We start from the raw sequence: 21,908 nt of genomic DNA, 5'->3' as shown, positions 1-21,908 counted from the left end.
GAAGAAATGCTTACTGTGCCCTCAAACTTATTAGGTAGGTGGTAGAAGACTTGAAGAAACTTGTTTTCAGACCTCTGTGTGTGTGTGCGCGCATATGTGCATGCGTGTGTGTGCGCGCATGTGTGCATGCGTGTGTGTGTGTGGCATTGAATCACTCATATCAAGTCTCTAACTGTAATAAGTACGTATAAATACAGTAAATGAGAGAGGGATGTTCCTCTCTCTTGAGACTTCTTTGCCTTTGGTCCCTTTTTTAAAATATCTATTTGAATGGAAATCAGAGCATGCTGCTTCTCCTAACTGAGAACCCATCAGCGTCCTCCTAAGATGTACATTTTTCTTTTTAAATAGAAATGACTAGAAAAGCTTTTCAAAATGTGTATTTCTGTGTTACTGCAATAAACGGGCAAATGTAAACACTACAGAGCACCTGTTGCTGGGAGGCTGTGGTGTTTGTGAGATGCGGCAGCGTACTCCTGCTGGGGAGGAAGAGTGGCAAGTGTGTACCTGGTTCCCAGGGTCGTGGAGGATCTGTCTGGACCAGACTATTACGATCTATGAACTGGTGTTGGAGACTCAGCCTTCCGTTGTCAACTTCTCATATCATATCATGAGGAGAATCCATTTAGGGGTGATTTTATTTACTTTTTGCTTTTCTAACCCTTTAAGACCAGAAATACAATAGTTGTTTTAGTATGTAGAACTCTTGGCTAATGTTTTTGATCAAGCAACTCTTCCTTGATCCGTAACCACTTAAGGTCTTTTTGAGAGGCCTTATTGCTTGAATATTAGGCCTTCAGTGAGGCCTGTTAAGAGAAAGTGTAAAACTCAGACTCCTGCCATTGAAATGTTGGTTTTGCTCTGACTAGTTGAGACCAACGATTCTCTCACTCTTTCATCTCTACCCTGCCAGTGAACCATGAGTGCCTGAGTTGTGACCATCACAATGACATTCGTTAAAAAGTTAGGAAAACCCACAGTTTACCTGGCCAATTTTATGTCACTCTCCTGACCAGTGATATAATAAGGTATTCTGGCCTACTTTATGAGCGATTTATTGAGCTGCTGTATAAGTCTAGGCTGTAAACCTCCACAGAAAGCAGGTGGAAAATGACTTTTTGTTGTTCACTTTTCTAGATGAGGGGCAAGGTACAGTGGAAAGAGGAAGCTTTGGTGTTAGACAGACTTAGGTTTGCAAACTGGTGGCCCTGGGGTTTTTTTGTTTTGTTTTGGTTTGGTTTTTGTTTGTTTTTTTAATTCTTAGGTCCTCGGCCTACTTTGAAGAGTTAGTGTAAGGACTAGAGATAATACACATGAAGTTAAGCACATAGACACTGTTGCTGTCACTCAGCACAGGATTGCCAAGACCCTTTCTGAAGACTCAACTCTAACACTGTGTCTTCACTGCAAAGCTGTTGCTTTTGCCACTCCAGACTCCCACCAGTCACCTTCCAGGTAACACTTCTTTACACATCATAAGCCTTATTATGAAAGTGTGCATTTTAAATTGTGTTGTTTGCTTTCTTCTTACAGATCTGTAAGAGCAAAGCTAAAGAATCGCAGCAGTATTATCACAGCTTGGCTGTCCGGCAGAGTCTGGCTGTCCATTTTAACATCCAGCAGGACTGTGGTCACTTTCTTGCTGAAGTTCCTAAACGCCTGCTTCCCTGGGAGGACCCTGATGCCCCTGAAGAGGAAGAGGATGAAATGGAAGCGACGGAAGAGGTGAAAGGAGGAACTGATGGAAAAAGCCCAGAGCCCGGCTCTGAAGCGGAGTCATCCCACAAAGAAAGCCAGGCAGTCGTTAGCAGGAAGCAGAGAAGCCACGTCGTGGTCATCACCAGAGAGGTTCCCTGTCTCACCGTGGCCGACTTTGTGCGAGACTCTCTAGCGCAGCATGGGAAAAGCCCTGACGTGTATGAGAGGCAAGTGTGTCTGCTGCTCTTACAGCTGTGCTCTGGCCTGGAGCACCTCAAACCCTACCACGTCACTCACTGCGATCTGCGTCTGGAGAACCTGCTGCTTGTCCACTACCAGCCCGGGGGACCCGCCCAGGGCCTTGGGCCTGCGGAGCCTGGCCCCACCTCTTCTTGTCCCACGAGGCTCATAGTAAGCAACTTCTCTCAAGCCAAGCAGAAGAGCCATCTGGTGGACCCTGAGATCCTCCGGGACCAGTCCCGCCTCGCCCCAGAGATCATCACAGCCACCCAGTATAAAAAGTGTGATGAGTTCCAGACAGGCATCCTCATCTACGAGATGCTGCACCTGCCCAACCCCTTCGATGAGAACCCAGAGCTGAAGGAGAAGGAATACACTCGAGCAGACCTGCCTCGCATCCCACTCCGCTCCCCCTATTCCCGGGGCCTGCAGCAGCTGGCCAGCTGCCTCCTGAACCCCAACCCTTCTGAGCGACTCCTCATTTCAGGCGCCAAAGGCATCCTCCAGTGTCTGCTCTGGGGCCCCCGCGAAGGCCTCTTCCAGACTTTCACCGCCTCCCCCAGCCCAGTGCAGAGGAATGCCCTGCTCCAAAACTGGCTAGACATCAAGCGAACACTGCTCATGATCAAGTTTGCTGAGAAGTCCCTGGACAGGGAAGGTGGCGTCAGCCTGGAGGACTGGCTTTGTGCTCAGTATTTGGCTTTTGCTACTCCAGACTCCCTCAGCTGCGTCGTGAAAATCCTGCAACCCCGTTAACGTGTCCCAGTTGCTGCTCTTACTTCATTGTCACCTTCTTCAAGTCGCTCACATACTTCCCCTTCCTAGTACTCACACAGAATTCAAGGAAAGGGGAGAGACCAGCCTTCCGTCCCCATCCATGAACAGACGAGTCCACTCTGAAAGGTTGTCCTCAGCTCTAAATCCAGTGAGACGCTGAGTCCCTCTTAACTTCACAGAAAGTCAGCCGCACAAACATGCAGCTGCCTTCCATGGGAATGCCTTCCGCCCTAACTGTGCCCTGAATGCAGGAAAATGAAGACATATCCTTGAAGGGACAGCTCCTCTGGTTTGAACTCAGTGAGCTGGGTCCAGTTCCTCCATAATTCTGAATATCCCCTGTCTTTTTAACACCGTGTATTTATTCTCACTAGCAATAGATGGATTTAACCAGTCCTTACCATCATCCACTAAGCTCTCACAACAGACTTTCTTCCTTTAAAGGATCAATAACTGACTCTCTTACCAGGCGGAACTGCCATCCTTAGCATCAGCCCAGTTTTGGTTCTGGGGACTGTATCCCTTGTTCCAGGAGGAGTAGAAGGACAAGGAGAGATCTCATCCTTTGGGTCATGAACCCATTTTCATTTCTATTATCAATAAGTGTGTGCACTGCATGGAGGACGGCCCTAACAGTCTCCCCTCTGCTGCCACTGCCTGATTCTCCTTCACCTCTACTCTCTCCCCACTTGCCAATGAAGTTTGGGTTTATCGGCCACTTGTGGCCCATTACAGAGCTGACCCAAGGTGGTGTCACCAGTGCCTCAGCAGGGTGGAGTGCAGTTCAGATCTTATAAATAGCTGGCAGGACACAAGGAGATGATTTTCCTGCATGTGCAATTCTCTAGGGGCCATCAGGGGAGCAGAGTTTAAAGTACTGTTCTTTGATCACTGTCAGAGCTGTCAGCGTTAGCAGCCAGGGCTGCCGGAGCCCAGATCACAGTTTTCCCTCGAGCAGTAATTGGCCAGCTTCCTTCTGTCAGTAGCCAGCGTTAACTAGTCTACCAAATGCTGTAGACAACAGCCCTGCATGAAACGGCTGTCAGTTGAGCTGTAATGTCTCCTTAGAGGGCATGGCGTGGCTGGCTATTAGGATGGCCAGAAGGCAGGGGAAGGGGAGAAGGCCGCTGATGAGACTGCTGACCTCCTCCTCAGAGTGCCGACCTTTTCTAGAGAGACTGCCTCCCAGTGCACAGGCACATTGCTCCTTGTGACCCTCTGAAATGGCTCTGGAGGACAGCTCCCAGGGAACTTGGATTGCTGAGGTGGGTGGCTGAGAGCTGTTCACCGTACGTGGGGTCTGTGCTCCTCCTCTATGGATATATGTGCAATTTTGGTATGTATTTTTTTTTAGCTGTATATACAATGTTTATGTTGCAACTTCACCTGAAGCAATATCTCCAGAAACCCTCCCCTTCTTTCCTTGGCACATATTTGAGCTGAGTGACGAGTGTTCCTTCCACCGGTGTGTGTGTGTGTGTGTGTGTGTGTGTGTGTGTGTGTGTTTTATTCAAAACTGTGAGTATCTGTTCTGTTTACTTCAACCTTGAAATCCCAAGAGTCACTCAGTGTGAGAGTGTGTACACGTATGTACCCGTGTGTGTGCACATGCACGCTGGAAGTAGAGGCCAGGCCTCTGGGGGAGCAACCTGTGGCAGGGTTGATAGACACGTTCTCTGCACCGGTTGGTGAGACAGCCCTGGGCCCCTCATCTACCGGTGCAGAGTTTGTTAAAGCCAAGCCTGATTGTGCAGTATTACTTAGATAGCACGTTAGTGGCCTTTTGGTAATTTTTAAACTTTTAACATTATTAACAACCTTTCATGTGATTCACCTATATCAAAGAGGATCAAGAAAGGAGAAGAATGTATTTTATTGTGCTCTTCTTTGTTTCTTTTTCTTTTTTTTTTAAGAGAATGGGATATGTGGGGCTCCATATGGAGCATGTGCCTGTCCTCCTGGCCAGCAGTACAGGACTTCCAGGGGAGAGAGCTGGTTAGCCCACAAAGGGTCTTGTCTCCTCTGGCCAGAGTGCAAGGCTCTGCCCCTAGGAATGGCCACAAGGTAGGCATGCCGCTGCAGGCCAGCAGTCCACTCTCTCTCTCGGTGTCCTGTGACATGGCCACACCTTGCCTAGCAGGCTGGTGTTTGGTTCACCTTAGCATAGCCCATGTGCACATAACTCCCTGCCCAATTATACACTGAAGTGGCAGTGCACAGACCACTGACCCTGTCAGCCAGCACGTTCCCTTAGCAGCCCCCCTCCATGGTTTGCATATTGAGACACTTTCTCAATGTCACTCTCGTGGTGCCTTGCCCATGTAAATTTGAATGTTGACTATTTAATGAGGTTTCATATTTAATGAAGAATGTTTCCTGGTCCCTCTATTTGTTCTCTAGGTATCCTCCCTCCCCCCCGCCACAACGTTTTTTCTCTGTTTGTGTTTTGACTTGGACCCAATCTTCTTCATTTTAACTCTATAGTATTATAATCATGGACACCCTCCACTACCATTATCTCATAGCACTGGCAAACCGAGCACCTCTTCACATCAGATGTGTTTAGTACTGTTTTCATATTCAGATTTGTTAAGGGCAAAAGAGTAATGCCAACTAGTCAGAGAAGGGACTCAGGCTTTCCTGAGACAGGTGGCTAGATTAAGAGCTCTCTGAGTGAGGGCCAAGGAATGTAAGGTGGGGAGGGAAGAAGGTATTACAGGTTAGAGCAGAATAGGCAAAATAACCCTGTTTCTAGGCAAGAAGTATTTACATCAGATGTTCCTCCAAATACTTTTCCAAATATGATGAAATTCAGTCAATCTCATATTATCACAAATATTTTACATTTCCATTTTAATTGTAGTAGGAACTTTGAATACATTCATCAACTGGAAAGAAATCCTGCCCTCAGACACAGACATACATACATACATATTATATATATATATATATATATATATATATATATATATATATATATGAGTTTTGGATTGTGACTTGTATAGCACTTTGTTTTCTCAAGTAATGTCAAGTTATTGTCTTCAATACTGATTGGATTTTTTCTCTTCTATTGAAGTTTTACTATAGATTCTTCCGTTTATATTGAGAATTTGAACAATTAAGCCGCTATTGGAACTTTTCCTTAAGCCACATGAGCAAGAATAATCTCTCGTACACATTTGGGTACTAGAGAAACAGGACAATGGCTGGAGTAGCCAAGACCAAGACTGAATGTACAGCAGAGTGCCTTGTTAGCATGATAACCTCATCTGGGAAGGAAGGGAATTAGATGTTCCACAGGAAGGACAGGGGCTGTGAGAGGTTTCTTTTGCTAGCCTGAGGAGAGCCCCTTTGGTGTACTAGCATGATGCCCAGAAGCTAATTCATCAAGAATAACAGCAGGATGGGGAAGAGAGCAGTTGCAACATGTGGAATCAACAACAAAAGAATCGGGAAGGACGTCCACCAACCCCTAGGCTAAGTCTGAATTGGAAGCCAGGAATATGGCAGTGGGTTCCAAGTTTTGCCCTCGGAAGATAAACCGGGTGAGATATATGGGGGACACAAGCACCCACACTCCCTAGCCTACTGATGTTGAGGGGCTAAAAGTAAAACCTATTTGTTAGGATTTTAAGACTCTGAGTAACCTTTCATTGTCAGTGGCGGACAGTTGTGCTTCCAAACTCAGAATAAGTTTGTGAACTTAGAAAACTCTAAGCCAAGAGATCTCAACCTCTAGAAATATTAATGATGTTTCTGGGAGTTAAACTACCTAAAATTGTATTTTAAAGTTTCCAGGATTGTAAAATTTCGATGAAAGATCTTTGGGGCCTACTAAACGGTAGGGCGTAGAAGGATTGCACTCAGCTTCCCAAATTTGAATTAAGAATACTTTGGTGCTGGGAAGTAACCTGACTTGGTTTTGCTGATAACCTGCAACTAGGATTTTTACCTAGATATTACCAGCAGTGATCTGAAAAAATACAGGCTAGTTCCAGAAATTGGGATGGACTTATTATACTGCACTATATTCCAAATGATTCTAGATGTATAAATGAAGTATGAGCATACTTCGGGGTGGGGGGGAGGAACTTGACTCCCTGGGTTAACTCTGACATGTTTTTTATTCCCCTCACTAGTTGATAAGGATTAAAGATTCTGGTTCAGCCTAATGAGTAAATAGGATGGCTGCCCACGAAACCGGGTTATTAGTTTTACCTCGTTGAAGCTCATATTCTCAAAGGCCCAAAGCGCTGTGCTGAGACGAATCCAAGTGCCGCTCTTGCTGAAGTGCGCACTGCAGCCCAGCTGTCCGCGCTGAAAGTGGGGATTCCGTTGGACCAAAAATGATGCCATAAGGGAAGCCACAAGAGGTGCAGTGCAAGATCCTAGGTAGAGATTATACCAAAGAAATCAAGCCTTTCTGTCCTGATGCTTCTTAGGTGATGAGGTTGAGTTACGACAGATGCCGTGGGAGGAGAATTCACATACATTCCACATCCAGGTATTCAGCTGATAAAATAATGCATCCTCAAATAAGCACCTATTTTTTTAAAACAAGTCCATTTTGTGTATTAGGAAAAAAAAGATGATGGTATGATGATGAAGAAAACCTTGCACAGATTATAAAGTTCCCCAGTATTTAAGGAGAAGGAACTGTTTCTTCTGTCATTGACATGGTTGTGACTATTGCCCAGACTTCAGCTTGGGAACATCATATCCACGTAATACTGAGAGCTGAGGAATTTTTTAAAAGAGATATGGTAGTTTCCATAGGTTTGTTTAAAGAACTCTTGGGAAATTTCTTAACAAATTTTAATATTTTTTTATAAACCTTCCTACTGAGGTGTTTATCACTCACCATCGCCACCATTTAATATTTATAAGTGCCCAGAATGTACAAGGTGCTATACAGCTGTTAAACACCCCCCTCTCTGCAGCTGTTTGAAATTAGAGTAGGTTTTTGCGTCAGCCACTGCTAGAAGCTTTCCCCACCTGGGCGGGCGGCAGGGGCTTGCATCCGGACGTCCCATCACATGTTTCCCACTCCAGAGAGCCTCCGCGTTTATTCCAGCTTCTCACCTTTACCCATCCATTTGCCTCCATGTTTGTTGTTTTTTTTTTTTAATCCAGAAAGTTTCAGGGAATCCAAAGAGGTCAGACATTTTCTAACCTAGCAGAAGTACAGAGTCATATATTTTGCTACAAATGTTATATTATGGAAAATCCACTTTGCCCGTGTAGTGTGTGGAAAGTATGTGTGTGTCCGCACTCGTGATAACTTGAATGTTGAACCAGTCCTATGGCTTCAGGGTAGCATTTTTGAAAGATAAACCACACTGCTTCAGGAAACTTGCTCCAAATACTACTTGGTTATCCCTTCCCTTAGCAGATGTGTGAACACACTGGGATGGGATTTTTCTGTTGATGATATGCCGGGCATTTTGGCGTGAGATGAGGGCGGAAGCCAGATGTTGTCCTTCTCAGTGATTTGAATCATGGCAGCCCTCGTTCCACTCTCTCTTTCATTCCCCATGGCTCTGCCCATGCTCTCTTTTTGAAAAATCTTGTTTCTTTTGCTCTTTCCTGGAGCTTCACCTCTACTTAACATGTTTTGGAGTTGTATAAACCTACCAGTGAAAGGTCCCCTCTGTCACCAGGTGGCGCCGCCCTTTGGTTTGCTGTGGTACTTTGCTGTGTTCTCTGTGGCATCATGTTACTGTGTAAATAAATTCATTTTCATATACACTAAAAGCCGGACAAGCGCTGTCCTTTCAGCAGCTCTCCCACACTGACGTGCTGCGGGGGAGGGGGAGTTTGGTTGCAGACGTGGTTCCATCTTAAATCCCAGGATGCATGCCCTCTTGAATGCTCCTCCCTGCTGACCTGGACTATATTTCGATTCATTCCCTCGCTAAATTGAGAAAACCAGGCATGGAAGGGAGCGAGAAGGCCTTCAGCTTTCCCCCAGAGCTCAAAGGGCTGCGGGTTTGCTGTGTGAGATCGCCCCCTGGTGACCAGTCACCATATAGACTTCCTGGGTTTGTACTATTACATGTTTGAGAGGTTTGGTTAGCTGGCTGTGGCTGAGCCTCTGAGTGGCCATCTCAGAGCTCTGCAGACAATATGAGCAAGGCAGGGCCTTGTACAATATCATCTGCTGCAGAATCCACATCATTTGCCTGTTCCTAAAGGTACACGGTCACACACAGTGTCCTCACAAAGGCAGACAAGCTAATGTGCAGACACTTCAGGAGCAGAGAGAGGAGGCCACCGACAAGTCGGCAGTGGGCAGTGGCAGTGACAGCTGCCACGTTATTGGAGTAGAATGAATGAAAGTGCAAACCTGAGCTCTAAACCCCTTACAGTGGGCACTGTCTCCAGCCCAGTGTTTCTGCTTCTCTCCACTAGCAAGCACTCTGGAATTTTCAGACATGGTATTTAAGCGATATTCCAGAAAACTGATTGCCATACTCAAGTTTTATGTTGCTGAGGAGGCAAAACCCATATTGATGTGGGCCTCAGAGCTCTCTCTGTTGCCTGGGCCTAGGAGGAAGGGTCAGCAACAAAACTGAGAGACGACCCCCAGGGACACGGGCTCTGCTTGCTGGAGAGGAGCTGGGGAGCTAGCCTTCCTCATTGTGAGCACAGCACACTGGCTTCTGGAGGAAGAGAGCCAAAGACAAAGACAGACAGCTGGAGCTGCCCCAGAGATGGAGCACACTAGGCTTGGGTTGCTGCCTAATGCTCTGCTGGTGAGTGGCCAACCGGGGCCCCTGAAAAGATACAAGCTTGGACGGTGGGACCAGTTCAGGGTTGCCCAAGCCTGACTCCAAGTGAGGTGGAGCGAGGTCATCAATGAGATCACTTTGTCCTTTGGTATAACTGGAGACAGATCCTATTTCCCCTCCATCACCTTGCACAGCATGGGATCCATTCCTAGGAATTCCGTTAGTGGGCCCTCAGGAAGACCACTCTTCCCTTTTGATTCTGGGCTGTCCAGAGGTGATGGGCCACTGACATTTGAGTAGGGCCTTTGGCTTCCTACATGCCTGGGAACTGACTTCTTTCAGCGCAGGCCACAAAGAATCTTGAGTTCTTTCCTACCTGGAATTAACTGGTACGAGAAGCTCTCCGGGTGCCTGGCGCTGAGTGAGCACCCTCTGCTCCGGGAGCTCTTGCTGCTTTCCAAGGCCTAGCAAATTATGCTTCCTTTTAAGTGAGCCTGTGCTCTACAAGGGAAAGAACTTCATTAGTGCCTCAGGAGCCAAGGACTGCAGTTGGCGGATCACAGGTTGCCAGTAAGAGCAGGTCGAGGTAATTAACAGCTGAAACTTAAAAATTGGATTGCATATGGTGGTTGGGGGCGGGGGGTGAGTAGGGAGTTGGTTGCCAAGGTCCGGTTCTCTCAAACTTGCAAACCTCTGAGTGGAAACAGGCTGCCTGGGTATAACCCCTGATCTCCTGGAGATAATAGATAACTCTCCGCACACACGTATCCCAACCAACTCTTCCCTTACCCTCTGGAAGGTACATGGAAGCAACCAAAAGGCTGAGCCTTACTGGTCACCAGTCCCAGTTTGAGAATCCAAGCAGGGCTACTGGGTGCTGGGGAATGTGCTCGGTGAGGGGGACCCGGGGCCCCAGGAGTAGAGGGGCTCTGAATCTCTGTCAGGGGGGCAGAGCTCTCAGCTCTCTGAGTCCATCACCTCCACCACCCATCGCTCACCAGCCCACACCTGGGCTGGAGTCTTGGAACCATGGGTTGGAAGTCAGGCAGAGTGAAAACCTGCAAACCCGTGGCTCCTCATCAGGTCTTCCTCTCCCCACAAGCGCCTCTCCTCCCTGCGCCTCCCTCCACCACACACCCGGGGGCACATCCTAACCCTGCCGCCACGGCCATCCCAGGCCAGGCCACTCAGGCCCCCCGATGCTGAGGACAGAGCCCCACTGTGGGTGTCAGGCTCTGCAGGCCTCTTTCCCTCAGGCTCTGAGTGGCTCAGCGCCCCCCACTGGCTTACCTCTGCCTCCTGACCCTGGACCTCCTCCAGGTCAGGGCAGCCGGCCTTTCCCCCACACTCTGTGGCCTGGGCGCTGCTCAGAGAGCCCCTGGGCTGCCGCCGGTGGGAGTGTCAACATTACCAAAGGTGAGAGTGTGCTTCATCCCCACAGCCATCCAAGGAGATGGCTCCATTCTGCCCATTTTCGCTCAACTAATCAGAGTCAGGATATGAACCCAGATCTGTGTGCCTTCTTGGCAGTGCTCTTTCCTAGGAGCGCAAAGGAGAGCACGGGAGAGCTTCTTAGGGTTGAACTAGCTTCATTTTACCTTCACAACAACCCTATGAGGTAGGTTCTAGAATTATCCCCATTTTACCCATGAGAAGACAAGCCAGAGAGGCTTTGTTTGCCCCAAATCCCTAGTGAGGGAACTAGCATTTGTCCTCAAGACAGTCCGCCTCCTCCTCCCAGCTTCCCGGAGCTCATGGCCTTCCTCCCTCACCCCCTGCTGTCGCCCCAGAATCGTCAGTGACTTCCCGGTGCCCAGAGAAGACAACCCAACTGCAGAGCCCGAGTCCCGCCACCCGGCCATGCTTACTGCTGACCCGACCCCCACGCCCTGCTTAGGCTGGCCTCCTTGCTGCTCGTCAAACACACCTGGAGATTTCCCTGCCCACAGTGCTCTTGTCCTTTTTCCTCCCCATTCTTCAGGGCCCCGTTCAGCCAAGAAGCTTTTGGGGTGACTCCAACTGGGAATGTTCCCTCAGCTGTCTGCAATCGCCAGCCTGCTCCTCAGACTCAGCTCTCGGCCTGGCGTGTGTCCTGCCTCCTGCCTCCGCCCACTCCTCCCCTCTGTCTCCTCGGAGTCTGAGCGAGACTCGCAGGAGGGGCAGGGGCAGAAGTGCTCCTGCCCGCAGGTCCTGCGCCGGCCTCCCCCGCTTCCCATCCTCACTCCAGCCCTCTGACCCCCATTCTACACGAGAGGAAATTGAAACTCAGAGTGAGTAAGAAACTTGTCCAAATAAAGATGCAGACCTAGAGAATGGACGTGAGGACACAGGGAGGGGGAAGGGGAAGCTGGGACGAAGTGAGAGAGTGGCACGGACATATATACACTACCAAACGTAAAATAGATAGCTAGTGGGAAGCAACCGCATCGCACAGGGAGATCAGCTCGGTGCTTTGTGACCACCTAGAGGGGTGGGATAGGGAGGGTGGGAGGGAGACGCAAGAGGGAGGAGATATGGGGATGTATGTATATGTATGGCTGATTCACTTTGTTATACAGCAGAAACTAACACACCATTGTAAAGCAATTATACTCCAATAAAGATGTTAAAAAAAAAAAAAAAGAAAAAGAAACTTGTCCAAGGCTGCACAGCTGGTAAGTAGTAGGGCTGAGATTCGAACCCAGCCTGGCTCACTCGGAAGCCAGTTCTCTTCCCCACCACATCACAAGTCTGCTAGCCTGTTTCTATGCCAATGTATAATTCTGGGTCCTATGGTCATTCACTCCAACCGTGACAGACTGCGGCAGCCTAGGAAGGCTTCCTGAAGCAAGCAGAGTGGGGATGGGGAAAGGGGCAAATCCAGAAAGGGCCTGTCAGGCTGAGCAGTCAGATCCTGGCTCCTTCTGTAAGGAGCTGGCCAGGAATGGGGTGTCTGCTGAGGAGAGGGAGGTACTGGATGCCTGTGGAAGCTTCCCACTAAAGAGGCCCCGGAGCAGACTTGCCTCCTTCCACCCCACCTCTGCAGGTGGAGAGGGGCAAAGTTTGCCAAGCTAGTAAACCCCAGCTTCACCCACTCAGCAGGTGCCTACCATGGGGGCCTCCTAGGACTGCTTCTGGGACAAAAAAAGGCAACTGAGTGACCATCAGCCACCATAGAGGTAACTGGCCACTTTGGCAACTTTCTTTTCCCGTGTGTGTGGTGGGGGTGGGTGGGAAGCAAAGGGGTGGGCAGGAATCTACCTTCCATTCCTCCACCCTCTCCATTCCCCCCATGCCGTGGTGATCTAGATGGTAAAGTGCTCAACCCCTTGCCCCATTTTCGTGCAAATATACACAAAACATACACATAACACCTGTACAATGTGTACAATATTCTGCAAATTGCCTTCCTCCCTTAACTCACTTAAGGGTTGACCCAATAGACATCACGATCATGGCACTTCTCAAAAGACAGCTTCTCTCACTAAAAATGACAGTATTATATAGCATACATATATGTAAATTTATTATTCTTCTTATCACTTCTGCTTCTCTGGGCATCTAGTCACATTCTTGCAGGGATGGCTAAACAAAGAAATACGAGAAACTACAAAACTCTCCCAAGAATTATAATAGAAGATGCACAGATAGAGAGATGAGCCCCCAGGTTGGGTAGAAAGACCATGTATCTCCTCAAATATTTCAATGAAATTTGAATCTTAAACCTCAATGGCTTGTTGTTGTTTTGACCTTTACAGAATGGTTCTCAGAGTCACTTGGAAGAATGAATAGGTGAAAGAAACCCAGGAATTGTTGAAATTGAGAGGCTATTTAAGTATATGAAAAAGCTATGATCAATAAAACAGTGTGATACAGATACAAGAAAAAAAAAGGTCAGTGTAATGGAATAGGTAACTTAAAAACAAAGCTTATTATCTATAAAAATGCAATATAGGATCAGTAAGACATTACCATATGGAAGGGAAAGAAAGTCTTATCCAATAAGATGTGCTGGTACAATCAATTAGCTATTTGGAAAATAATCTGCACTCTGTAAACTCAAATAAATCCAAGCAGATCAAACAAGGAGCTACATGGCACAAAGGAAAGAAAAAAGAAAAGAAACCCTAAGAACTAGAAAGAAAGCTAAGTCAATACCTGTTTTATCTGCTGTTGATAAAGGATTTTCTAACTTATAAAGCAACAGAAGGCACCTGAAAGGGAAAGATCAATAGGTTTGACTACATAAAGATGATAAACCTTCATCCACTGAAAACATTAGAAACAAAATTGAAAAATAAATAACCAGCCAGGAAAACCATTTCAACAAATATAATGGACATAGGGTTAAAATCCTGTTATAAAGAGCTTATACACATCATTAAGAACATAAAATGCCAATAGAGAGATGAGAACAGACAAGTCATAGAAGAATCCAAATGCTTAAACTTTCTAGAAATAAGAGAAATGAAAAACTAAGAGGGCATACCTAAAAACCATTTTAATAGCTTTTTCTGATTATAAAAGTGATGTCTGTTTACAGTAGGAAATCGAAAATAAAGTTGACCCACTAGGTCACCATCCAGAAGTGACCATCACTAACGTTTGCTATATATCCCACAAGTGTTGTTTCCTCCGCCTTTTTCTTTTTTAGTTAGGATCCTATTGTTGGCCTCCCATTTTCTGCCTATCAAGTTAACAGAGCTCTTTTTAAAGCTTATACTCAATGCTGGTGACTGTATAAAGTTCAGACGATGTAGGTGCAATTGAATTGGATGAGAAGGGGCTTAATTCATACTGTCATTTTTCTGAGGCCACAGCTGAGCAGGGGTGTTGGGCAAGGTGTGACGCCAGGAGACAGGGTGGATAGAGAGATTTCAATCTCCAAGATCAGAGCACCAGAGTCTCCAGGGGGCTTTTCAAAAGGACAGACTCTGGGGCCCCACCCAAGTCCAATGACAGAGGCCTCCCTCCCCCCCAGGGTCCCACAGTTATTCTGAGCTTGCTGGGGGCCTCTCTGCCCTGAGTCTGGCTGCCCAGCTTTGGATCCAGGGTTCACCTCTAACTAACCATGGTCCTCAGGCACACTTTGAGCCTAGGTTTCAATGGAGAGTTCTAACTTGCAGGGTTGTTGTGAGGATTAAAGGACGTAGTCCAACAAATGTGTTTAGCCCTCTGCCTGGCAATAGTATGTGCTCAGATATTGTTAGCTCCAAAAGATGAACTCCAAGTATTTGCTTTCTGTTTTTATAACTAAGGACCCATCAAGGGATTTTTGCTGAACAAAGGCACTATGAATTCAAATCTCTGCCTCATGAGAGTCAGAAAACTGCTTGCAGCTTTCAAATGGCAGTTTCTCCAGCTTTGCAAATATCTCCTGGCTAAGTTTCAGAAAGCCCTGCTAACAGTCCTTTCTCTAAACACCTCCTACCTGCCCAAGGTGACACAGGCAGAAAGGGGCTCAGGCCCCTGAATCCAAGCCTGCCCCTTAATTCCTTACCCAAGCTTGATCCTATAAAGGGAAGGGGGTGCCAGGCACAGCGATGAGCTGGCAGGTGGCAAGGGGGCTGAAGCAGGAAGTGGGGGTGAGGGTGAAGGCGGCTGTGGGCAGCTCCTCTGGCTCTGGGCCTGCTTGCTCATTAGAGGGTTGCTGTCCAGAAGCATCTCCTCTCTCTTGACGAGGGGCTCGGCCAAACCCTCCCCAGCCCCGCCTGCCCTGTCCTCACCTTTCCACAGAGCCACATCAGGCCTGTCATTGCAGCTCCCTCACGACTGACACTGGGCCTTGGCATAATAAATGCTCCAGTCGTATGTACTTTATTTTGGGGAAAGTCATTAAACTGCTTTTGTGGAAACATTTTAATTGAATTAGATTATTTTCTGATTGTAATAAATGTTAATTAATTGAGTGGGCCTGGTGTCCTTGGATCTAGCTGGCTTCTCTTGGTTTAATTAGGAGGATAGTGCAGACTTACTTCCTTTTGTCATAAGTCAGAGGTTTAAATTTATCTTCTGTGCTAATAAAGTGATCAAGCGGGTGCAAGGAGCAGATTATTTCTTATGTCTGAAATTTAACAGCCTGCTTCATTCACAAGCCCCTGCTTGGCATCAGCAGGGCATGACCCAGTTCTCTTGTCTTGTCTTGGCTTAATGAGGTTTATCCATTTCTTGGGGGAAAAGAAAGAAATATTAAGTTCTGCAAACATCCCTGTGTTTCCCAAGAATGCTAGTTACCAGATTCCAGGGGGATGAAGTTGCTGGTTCCCATGGGCACAGCTGACCAGAGAAGCAGGTGGTCTGTGAGGCATGGAGACCCCCCAAACATTTTGTCCACCCCTAGAGTAGGCAGGCAGACCTGGGAAGTTCCAGAAACTCAGAACAGCCCAGAGACCCTGGCAGCTTCCTCATTATAGAGATACTGAAACTGCAGCCCAGAAAGGGAAAGGGCATGACCAAGGCCGCACAGTGTGGCCCTGGTCTAGTGACATCTATAGCTCATGGAGTCTTTGACTAATAACAAATTCAGTTCGGGTCAACTAAAACGGACACGAGCCAGACCCTGGATTAAGGGTGAGGGTGGAGATAGGTCCAAAGGAGGTTGCACAATGGTAACGATTATGTAAACTGGGTGACAACAGAGGGGTCCACACAACATAAAAGGCAGCATAAAAGACCAGGCATATTGTCTCAGACTTGTTGGGGAGGAAGGGTGGTCTGGAAGCTTTCAAGATGAGGCGTGTCAGCACTAGGTTTTGAAGGATAAAAGGGAGTTCACCAGGTGGACAAAGTGGAGAGAAGGGCATTCCAGACAGAGGAATGTCTGCAAGTGCAAAGCCAAGTTTATTCTGGCATGTTCTGGCAAACACGTGAGAGTCACAGGAGGCTCTCAGAGGCTCAGATTTGCACTGGAGGAAAATCCCTCTAGCTGCTGCAGTAGAGGAGGGTCCAGAGGGGGAATCTATGGGCAGGGAGAACCTGCCCATAAGGTGAGGGAGGCCGGGAGCCCCTCAGCTCAGCTCATTGCCATAGAGATGGAAGAGCAGGGCCAGGTCCTGAAATATTTAGGAAGTAGAGTCATTTCCTGGCTTGGTCAGGTGTCCCGAGGAAACCCTGGGAGGGAGCAGGTGAGGAGGAAGGGAGGGGTGACACCTTCCCTTTTGGACAAGCTCCTTGGCAACTTGGAGCCAAGTTGTTGTTGAATGGTTGTTGTTCTTCCTCTGAATGGTTCTGCGAGGTGCTAAGACTTGCAATAGCAGCAATAGCTCACATCTAGCAGCTTTCTTCAGCCAGATACCATTACATGTGCTTTGCCTGGATGATGCATTCCATCTTCAGTATAACTCTGTGAGGTGGATCCTGTTCTTACCCTATTTCACCAGTGAGAAAGCCTGGGCATGGAGAGGTGCAATGACTTGCCCAAGGTCACTAAGCTTCGCAAGTGGGAGAGCAAGCAGCAGCTCCCCCGGCTGAGCCAGACCTACCCCAAATAAGTGTGCTCCACGTTCAAATGGGGCCTTACTGACTCTTTACCCCAAATTATCCCTAATAGATGACAAGAGTCTAGGTTTTACTTTGAGGAATCGAAAGACCTTCCTAGCGCCAAACATCATTCCGCAGAAGCACCAGGGCCGACCTGGGCATCTTGTTTCCTCCCCCATCCATGCCCAGGCCCTTCTTGCTGGTGGGAGGAGTTGAGCCAGGCTGCGCTTCCCTCTTGAAGGCCCCACAGTATAGCAAGAAGGGCCTGGGTTCAAACACACTTTGCCCTGTGTGACCCTGGACAAGTCCCTCTCCTCTCCAAGCCTCAGTGACTCACCACGTCGGTATCAGCCTCCGCCCCCAGGGCTGGCGTGGGGTCCCCAGGGTCCTGGCACATGGTAGTCGATGACTGCTGTGATTATGGCTGCCCCAGCCTTGCTCTTGGCTCCCTTCAGGCTGAGGGGGTCTGAGGACCATCTTCCGAAAGGTGTCCTCACAGAGGCAGCCTCTAACCCCAGAAATTGGACCCCAGGCCTGCCACCTAGGAATCAAGCTCACTGTTAGTGGACCCTCTTTTTTTAGTAGGTCCCCACCCTTCAGCAAACCCTTTGGTCGTTGCTTTGCCAGGAGCCCCAGCAGTACACCCCTTCCCCATGCACTCGCCACGCTGTCTCTGCCTGTCAGGATTCCATTCACCCTTCAAGGTCTCTGTCTGCCTACCTCCTCCCCAACCCCATGGGGCCTCTCCCCACCTGCTCTCTGCCCCGTTCTGGCCCATCTGCCAGTGGGTACTTGTCCGATGCTGGCAAGCTCCCAGGGCGGACCCATGCCTCTAAATCGCCCCCGGGGCCTGTCAGAGCCGTTCCTGTGGAGTGCCAGCTCAGGGTTGTGGATGGATGGAGACGGGATAGAATTTGCCAGGGTGAAATTCTCCTGTCCAGCCTCCCCATCACACGCACACGTGTGCACACACGTATGCCGTCTGGCCCACCTTCCCATTTTGTGGCTACACTGGCCTTCTCTCTAGTTCTGTCCCATCTGGCTCTGGGGCCTCTCCCTACTCTGTTGTGCTCCTCACTGGGCTGCTCCAGATGCTTACCTGGGCCCTGGTAAATAGTCCCACTCCACCCTTCTCACTGGGACATAACCTGACTTTGGGACAGGGCCTGGCCTTAGGCAAGGTGCCACCATACACCACTGTGGCCCTGGGAAAATAAGAGGAACATGGCTTGGGAGCTAGTCATCTACAGGCTCCGGGAAACTCCCACAAAATCCGGGGAGAAAGCAAACCTAGATCCTTCCCAGTGAGGCCAGGAAAGGGGGCCCTGAAAGCAAGATTAGGAAGCTTTTCCCTCTCTCTCCTCACTTCCTAGAGCGCAAAGCAGCAGAGTCAACTGGCTCCCAGTTGATGACTTTCCTGTCACCTCCACCTTCACCTGCAGGATAGACCAGCTGTTGGTGTCAGATTAATGACCACAATTAAAAGCAAAATGCCCTTGCTGTGGCCCACTGTCCTCCCACACCTGTGAGTCTGGAGGCTGAGCTCTAAGCCCTGGGAATGGAAGATTTGTAATGAAATCAGACAGGCCTCTTAACCGCTGATGGTATCAGGGCCCAGGGGAGATGCAGACTTATTTCCTAATCTCCCGCGGAGCATCTGTGAGCCCCACCACACAGCAATGTCATTCCCGTGCGTAGCAAGGACCTTCCATGGGGCTGGCTGTCCATTGCCTGCCAGGCCGCCCCCCCGGTCTCTCCTCCAGCCCCTTCTTTTCGCCTGGGCTCAGGCTGAACCGACATTCACACACACACACCCTGGTTCATTCATAAATTACCTGTTCTGCCCCATTTGCATTGACAGAAGAGAAAAATAAGAACATCTCTATAGCAGTGTTCGAAAACAGCAAAGGTACCATTGACAAATTAGTCATTCTGCAGGATTTCTAGAAGCTGAGAAGCAGATGAGAGCAAGCAAAATGAGAAGCCCACTGGTGCAGCACAGCCCGTGACCCACCCAGAGAAGTCTGGGGACCAGTTTTTCCACTAGAGCCCTGAGAGCTTCCCGAGTCTGGGCGGCAGGGCTGAGCAAAGGGGTGGGAGGAGGCCTCTGGAGCTGGATCCAGCCCAGCCTTTGTCTCCAGGCTTTGCCGGATTAGGACTGCGTGCTGAGTCAGTGAGGGCTCTGGGAGGCCTGCACAGGACAGAGGGGATAGGGCCCCACAACCACCACAGAGGGAAGCATAAGTGGGTCTTGGTAGCAGGGGTAGCTCCCGCCATGCCAGAAACTTCTCTACTGCTATTGACTATTACAGCCTAGTCCCCTTGTGGACGCCCTGAGGCCCCACTAGCAGAAGCTGCAGGACTGCGTGGGTGGGGAGCAGGTGGCATGGCCTGGACTCCCCGGAGCAGCGCACAGAGACCTGCCCCTCCCCAGCCACAGCCTGTTGGTGCGGGCGGTACTCCGAGAGACCTGGGACCCTAGGCACAAGGAATCCTGTGGCTCCTGCCCGACACAGCCATTTGCTCCCAGTTCCTATACTTAGTAGGGAACACGTTCTGCCCACACCCCTCCAGCAAGGCTCAGATTAGGCCGGAAACCCTGTGTGCCACATGCCCCTCTTGACATTCATAATACGTCTTAGCTTGTCAAAGGTTCTGAGAGGTCTTGCAGTCACTTTCATTGTCTAATTGACATTCAGTGCAGTTACCACGTTCAGTGAATTTTGACAAAAGATCACACCCATATAACCCACATTTGTATCAAGATTTTGAACATTTTCATCCCCCCAGAAAATCCCCTCACACCCCTTGCCCATCACCCCTACCCCCACCCCCGAGGCAACTGCTTTATAACAATAGATTAGCTTTGCCTGTTCTAAAGCTTCATGTATATGGATTCTTATACAATGTGTGCTCTTCTGTGTCTGGCTTCTTTCACTCAATATAGTATCTGTACAATCCACCCATGTTGCTGCATGTGTCTGTGGTTCATTACTTTTAATGGTTGAGGAGTATTCCACTGTAAGATACATATTTATTACAATGTGTTTATCTCTTTTCCTGTTGGTAAATATTTAGAGTTTTCCGGTTTTTGCTTGAACAAAGCTGCTATAAATACTTCTCTGTACCAGACATTTTGTGAACAAGTTTCACCTTTTTCCTGGATAGTTACACCCAGAAATGGAATTTGCAGATGTATGCAAAGTGCCAAACTAGTTTCCAGAGTATAAGTTTACACTCTCCTCCCAGAAATGTGTGAGAGTTTCTGTGACTCCATATCCTCACCATTATTTAGTGTTATTTATTCAGTAACTTTAAAAAATATTTTGTTTAACTCATCATTTCTCACACTTACAGAACCACTGAACTTTTTTCTTATGATCTCTTTTAACATCCCACGGAACCAGTGTGCAGCAGAATTCATTTGACGAGTAAGGCTCTAGACCTTCATTTATAAATAGGAGAAATCAAAACATTAGCTAGAGAGATTGGTTCAAGATGGCAGAGTAGTAGGACGTGCACTCACTCCCTCTTGCGAGAGCACCGGAATCACAACTAACTGTTGAACAATCATCCACAGGAAGACACTGGAACTCACCAGAAAAGATACCCCACATCCAAAGACAAAGGAGAAGCCACAATGAGATGGTAGGAGGGGTGCAATCACAATAAAATCAAATCCCATAACTGCTGGGTGGGTGACTCACAAACTGGAGAACACTTATACCACAGAAGTCCACCCACTGGAGTGAAGGTTCTGAGCCCCACGTCAGGCTTCCCAACCTGCGGGGTCTGGCAATGGGAAGAGGAATTTCTAGAGAATCAGACTTTGAAGGCTAGTGGGATTTGATTGCAGGACTTCGACAGGACTGGGGGAAACAGAGACTCCACTCTTGGAGGGCACACACAAAGTAGTGTGAGCATCGGGACCCAGAGGAAGGAGCAGTGACCCCAGGGGAGACTGAACCAGACCTACCTGCTGGCGTTGGAGGGTCTCCTGCAGAGGCAGGGGGTGGCTGTGTCTCACTGTGAGGACAAGGACACTGGCAGCAGAAGTTCTGGGAAGTACTCCTTGGCGTGAGCCCTCCCAGAGTCTGCCATTAGCCTCACCAAAGAGTCTGGGTAGGCTCCAGTGTTGGGTCACCTCAGGCCAAACAACCAACAGGGAGGAAACCCAGCCCCACCCATCAGCAGACAAGCTAATTAAAGTTTTACTGAGCTCTGCCCACCAGAGCAACACCCAGCTCTACCCACCACCAGTCCCTCCCATCAGGAAACTTGCACAAGCCTCTTAGACAGCCTCATCCACCAGAGGGCAGACAGCAGAAGCAAGAAGAACAACAATCCCGCTGCCTGTGGAATAAAAACCACATTCACAGAAAGACAAGATGAAAAGGCAGAGGGCTATGTACCAGATGAAGGAACAAGATAAAACCCCAGAAAAACAACTAAATGAAGTGGAGATAGGAAACCTTCCAGAAAAAGAATTCAGAATAATGATAGTGAATATGATCCAAGACCTCGGAAAAAGAATGGAGGCAAAGATCGAGACGATGCAAGAAATGTTTAGCAAAGACCTAGAAGAATTAAAGAACATACACCTAGAAGAATTAAAGCACAAACAAACAGAGATGAACAATACAATAACTGAAATGAAAAATACACTAGAAGGAATCAGTAGCGGAATAACTGAAGCAGAAGAACGGATAAGTGACCTGGAAGACAGAATGGTGGAATTCACTGCTGCACAACAGAATAAAGAAAAAGGAATGAAAAGAAATGAAGACAGCCTAAGAGACCTCTGGGACAACAATAAACGCAACAACATTTGCATTATAGGGGTCCCAGAAGGAGAAGAGAGAGAGAAAGGACCCAAGAAAATATTTGAAGAGATTATAGTTGAAAACTTCCCTAACATGGGAAAGGAAATAGCCACCCAAGTCCAGGAAGCACAGAGCATCCCAGGCAGAATAAACCCAAGGAGAAACACGGCGAGACACATAG

At 48.2% G+C, this 21,908-nt stretch overlaps 1 protein-coding gene and 1 long non-coding RNA gene across 11 annotated transcripts in view; one reads left to right on the top strand and one right to left on the bottom strand.

Moving 5' to 3' along the window:
- The window catches only part of PEAK1 (pseudopodium enriched atypical kinase 1), a 298,094-nt gene extending 289,625 nt beyond the window's left edge, over positions 1-8,469 (top strand). For all 10 annotated transcript variants that reach the window (XM_059912712.1, XM_059912710.1, XM_059912708.1 and 7 more), the window contains one exon: positions 1,534-8,469. In XM_059912712.1, the coding sequence (XP_059768695.1) occupies positions 1,534-2,694 (1,161 nt within the window). In that variant the 3' untranslated portion in view covers positions 2,695-8,469. The remainder of the gene's footprint in view (positions 1-1,533) is intronic.
- LOC132359209 (uncharacterized) overlaps positions 1-21,049 on the bottom strand; it is a 47,649-nt gene extending 26,600 nt beyond the window's left edge. Inside the window, exon 1 of the long non-coding RNA XR_009500759.1 lies at positions 20,881-21,049. This is a non-coding gene — a long non-coding RNA (uncharacterized LOC132359209). The remainder of the gene's footprint in view (positions 1-20,880) is intronic.
- Between the last annotated feature and the right edge of the window lie 859 nt (positions 21,050-21,908).

Source organism: Balaenoptera ricei, chromosome 2 (genome assembly GCF_028023285.1).
Source record: "Balaenoptera ricei isolate mBalRic1 chromosome 2, mBalRic1.hap2, whole genome shotgun sequence".
NCBI lineage: Eukaryota > Metazoa > Chordata > Mammalia > Artiodactyla > Balaenopteridae > Balaenoptera > Balaenoptera ricei.
The sequence above is the reverse complement of the archived record's forward strand: the minus strand, read 5'-3'. Positions and strand labels throughout refer to the sequence as shown.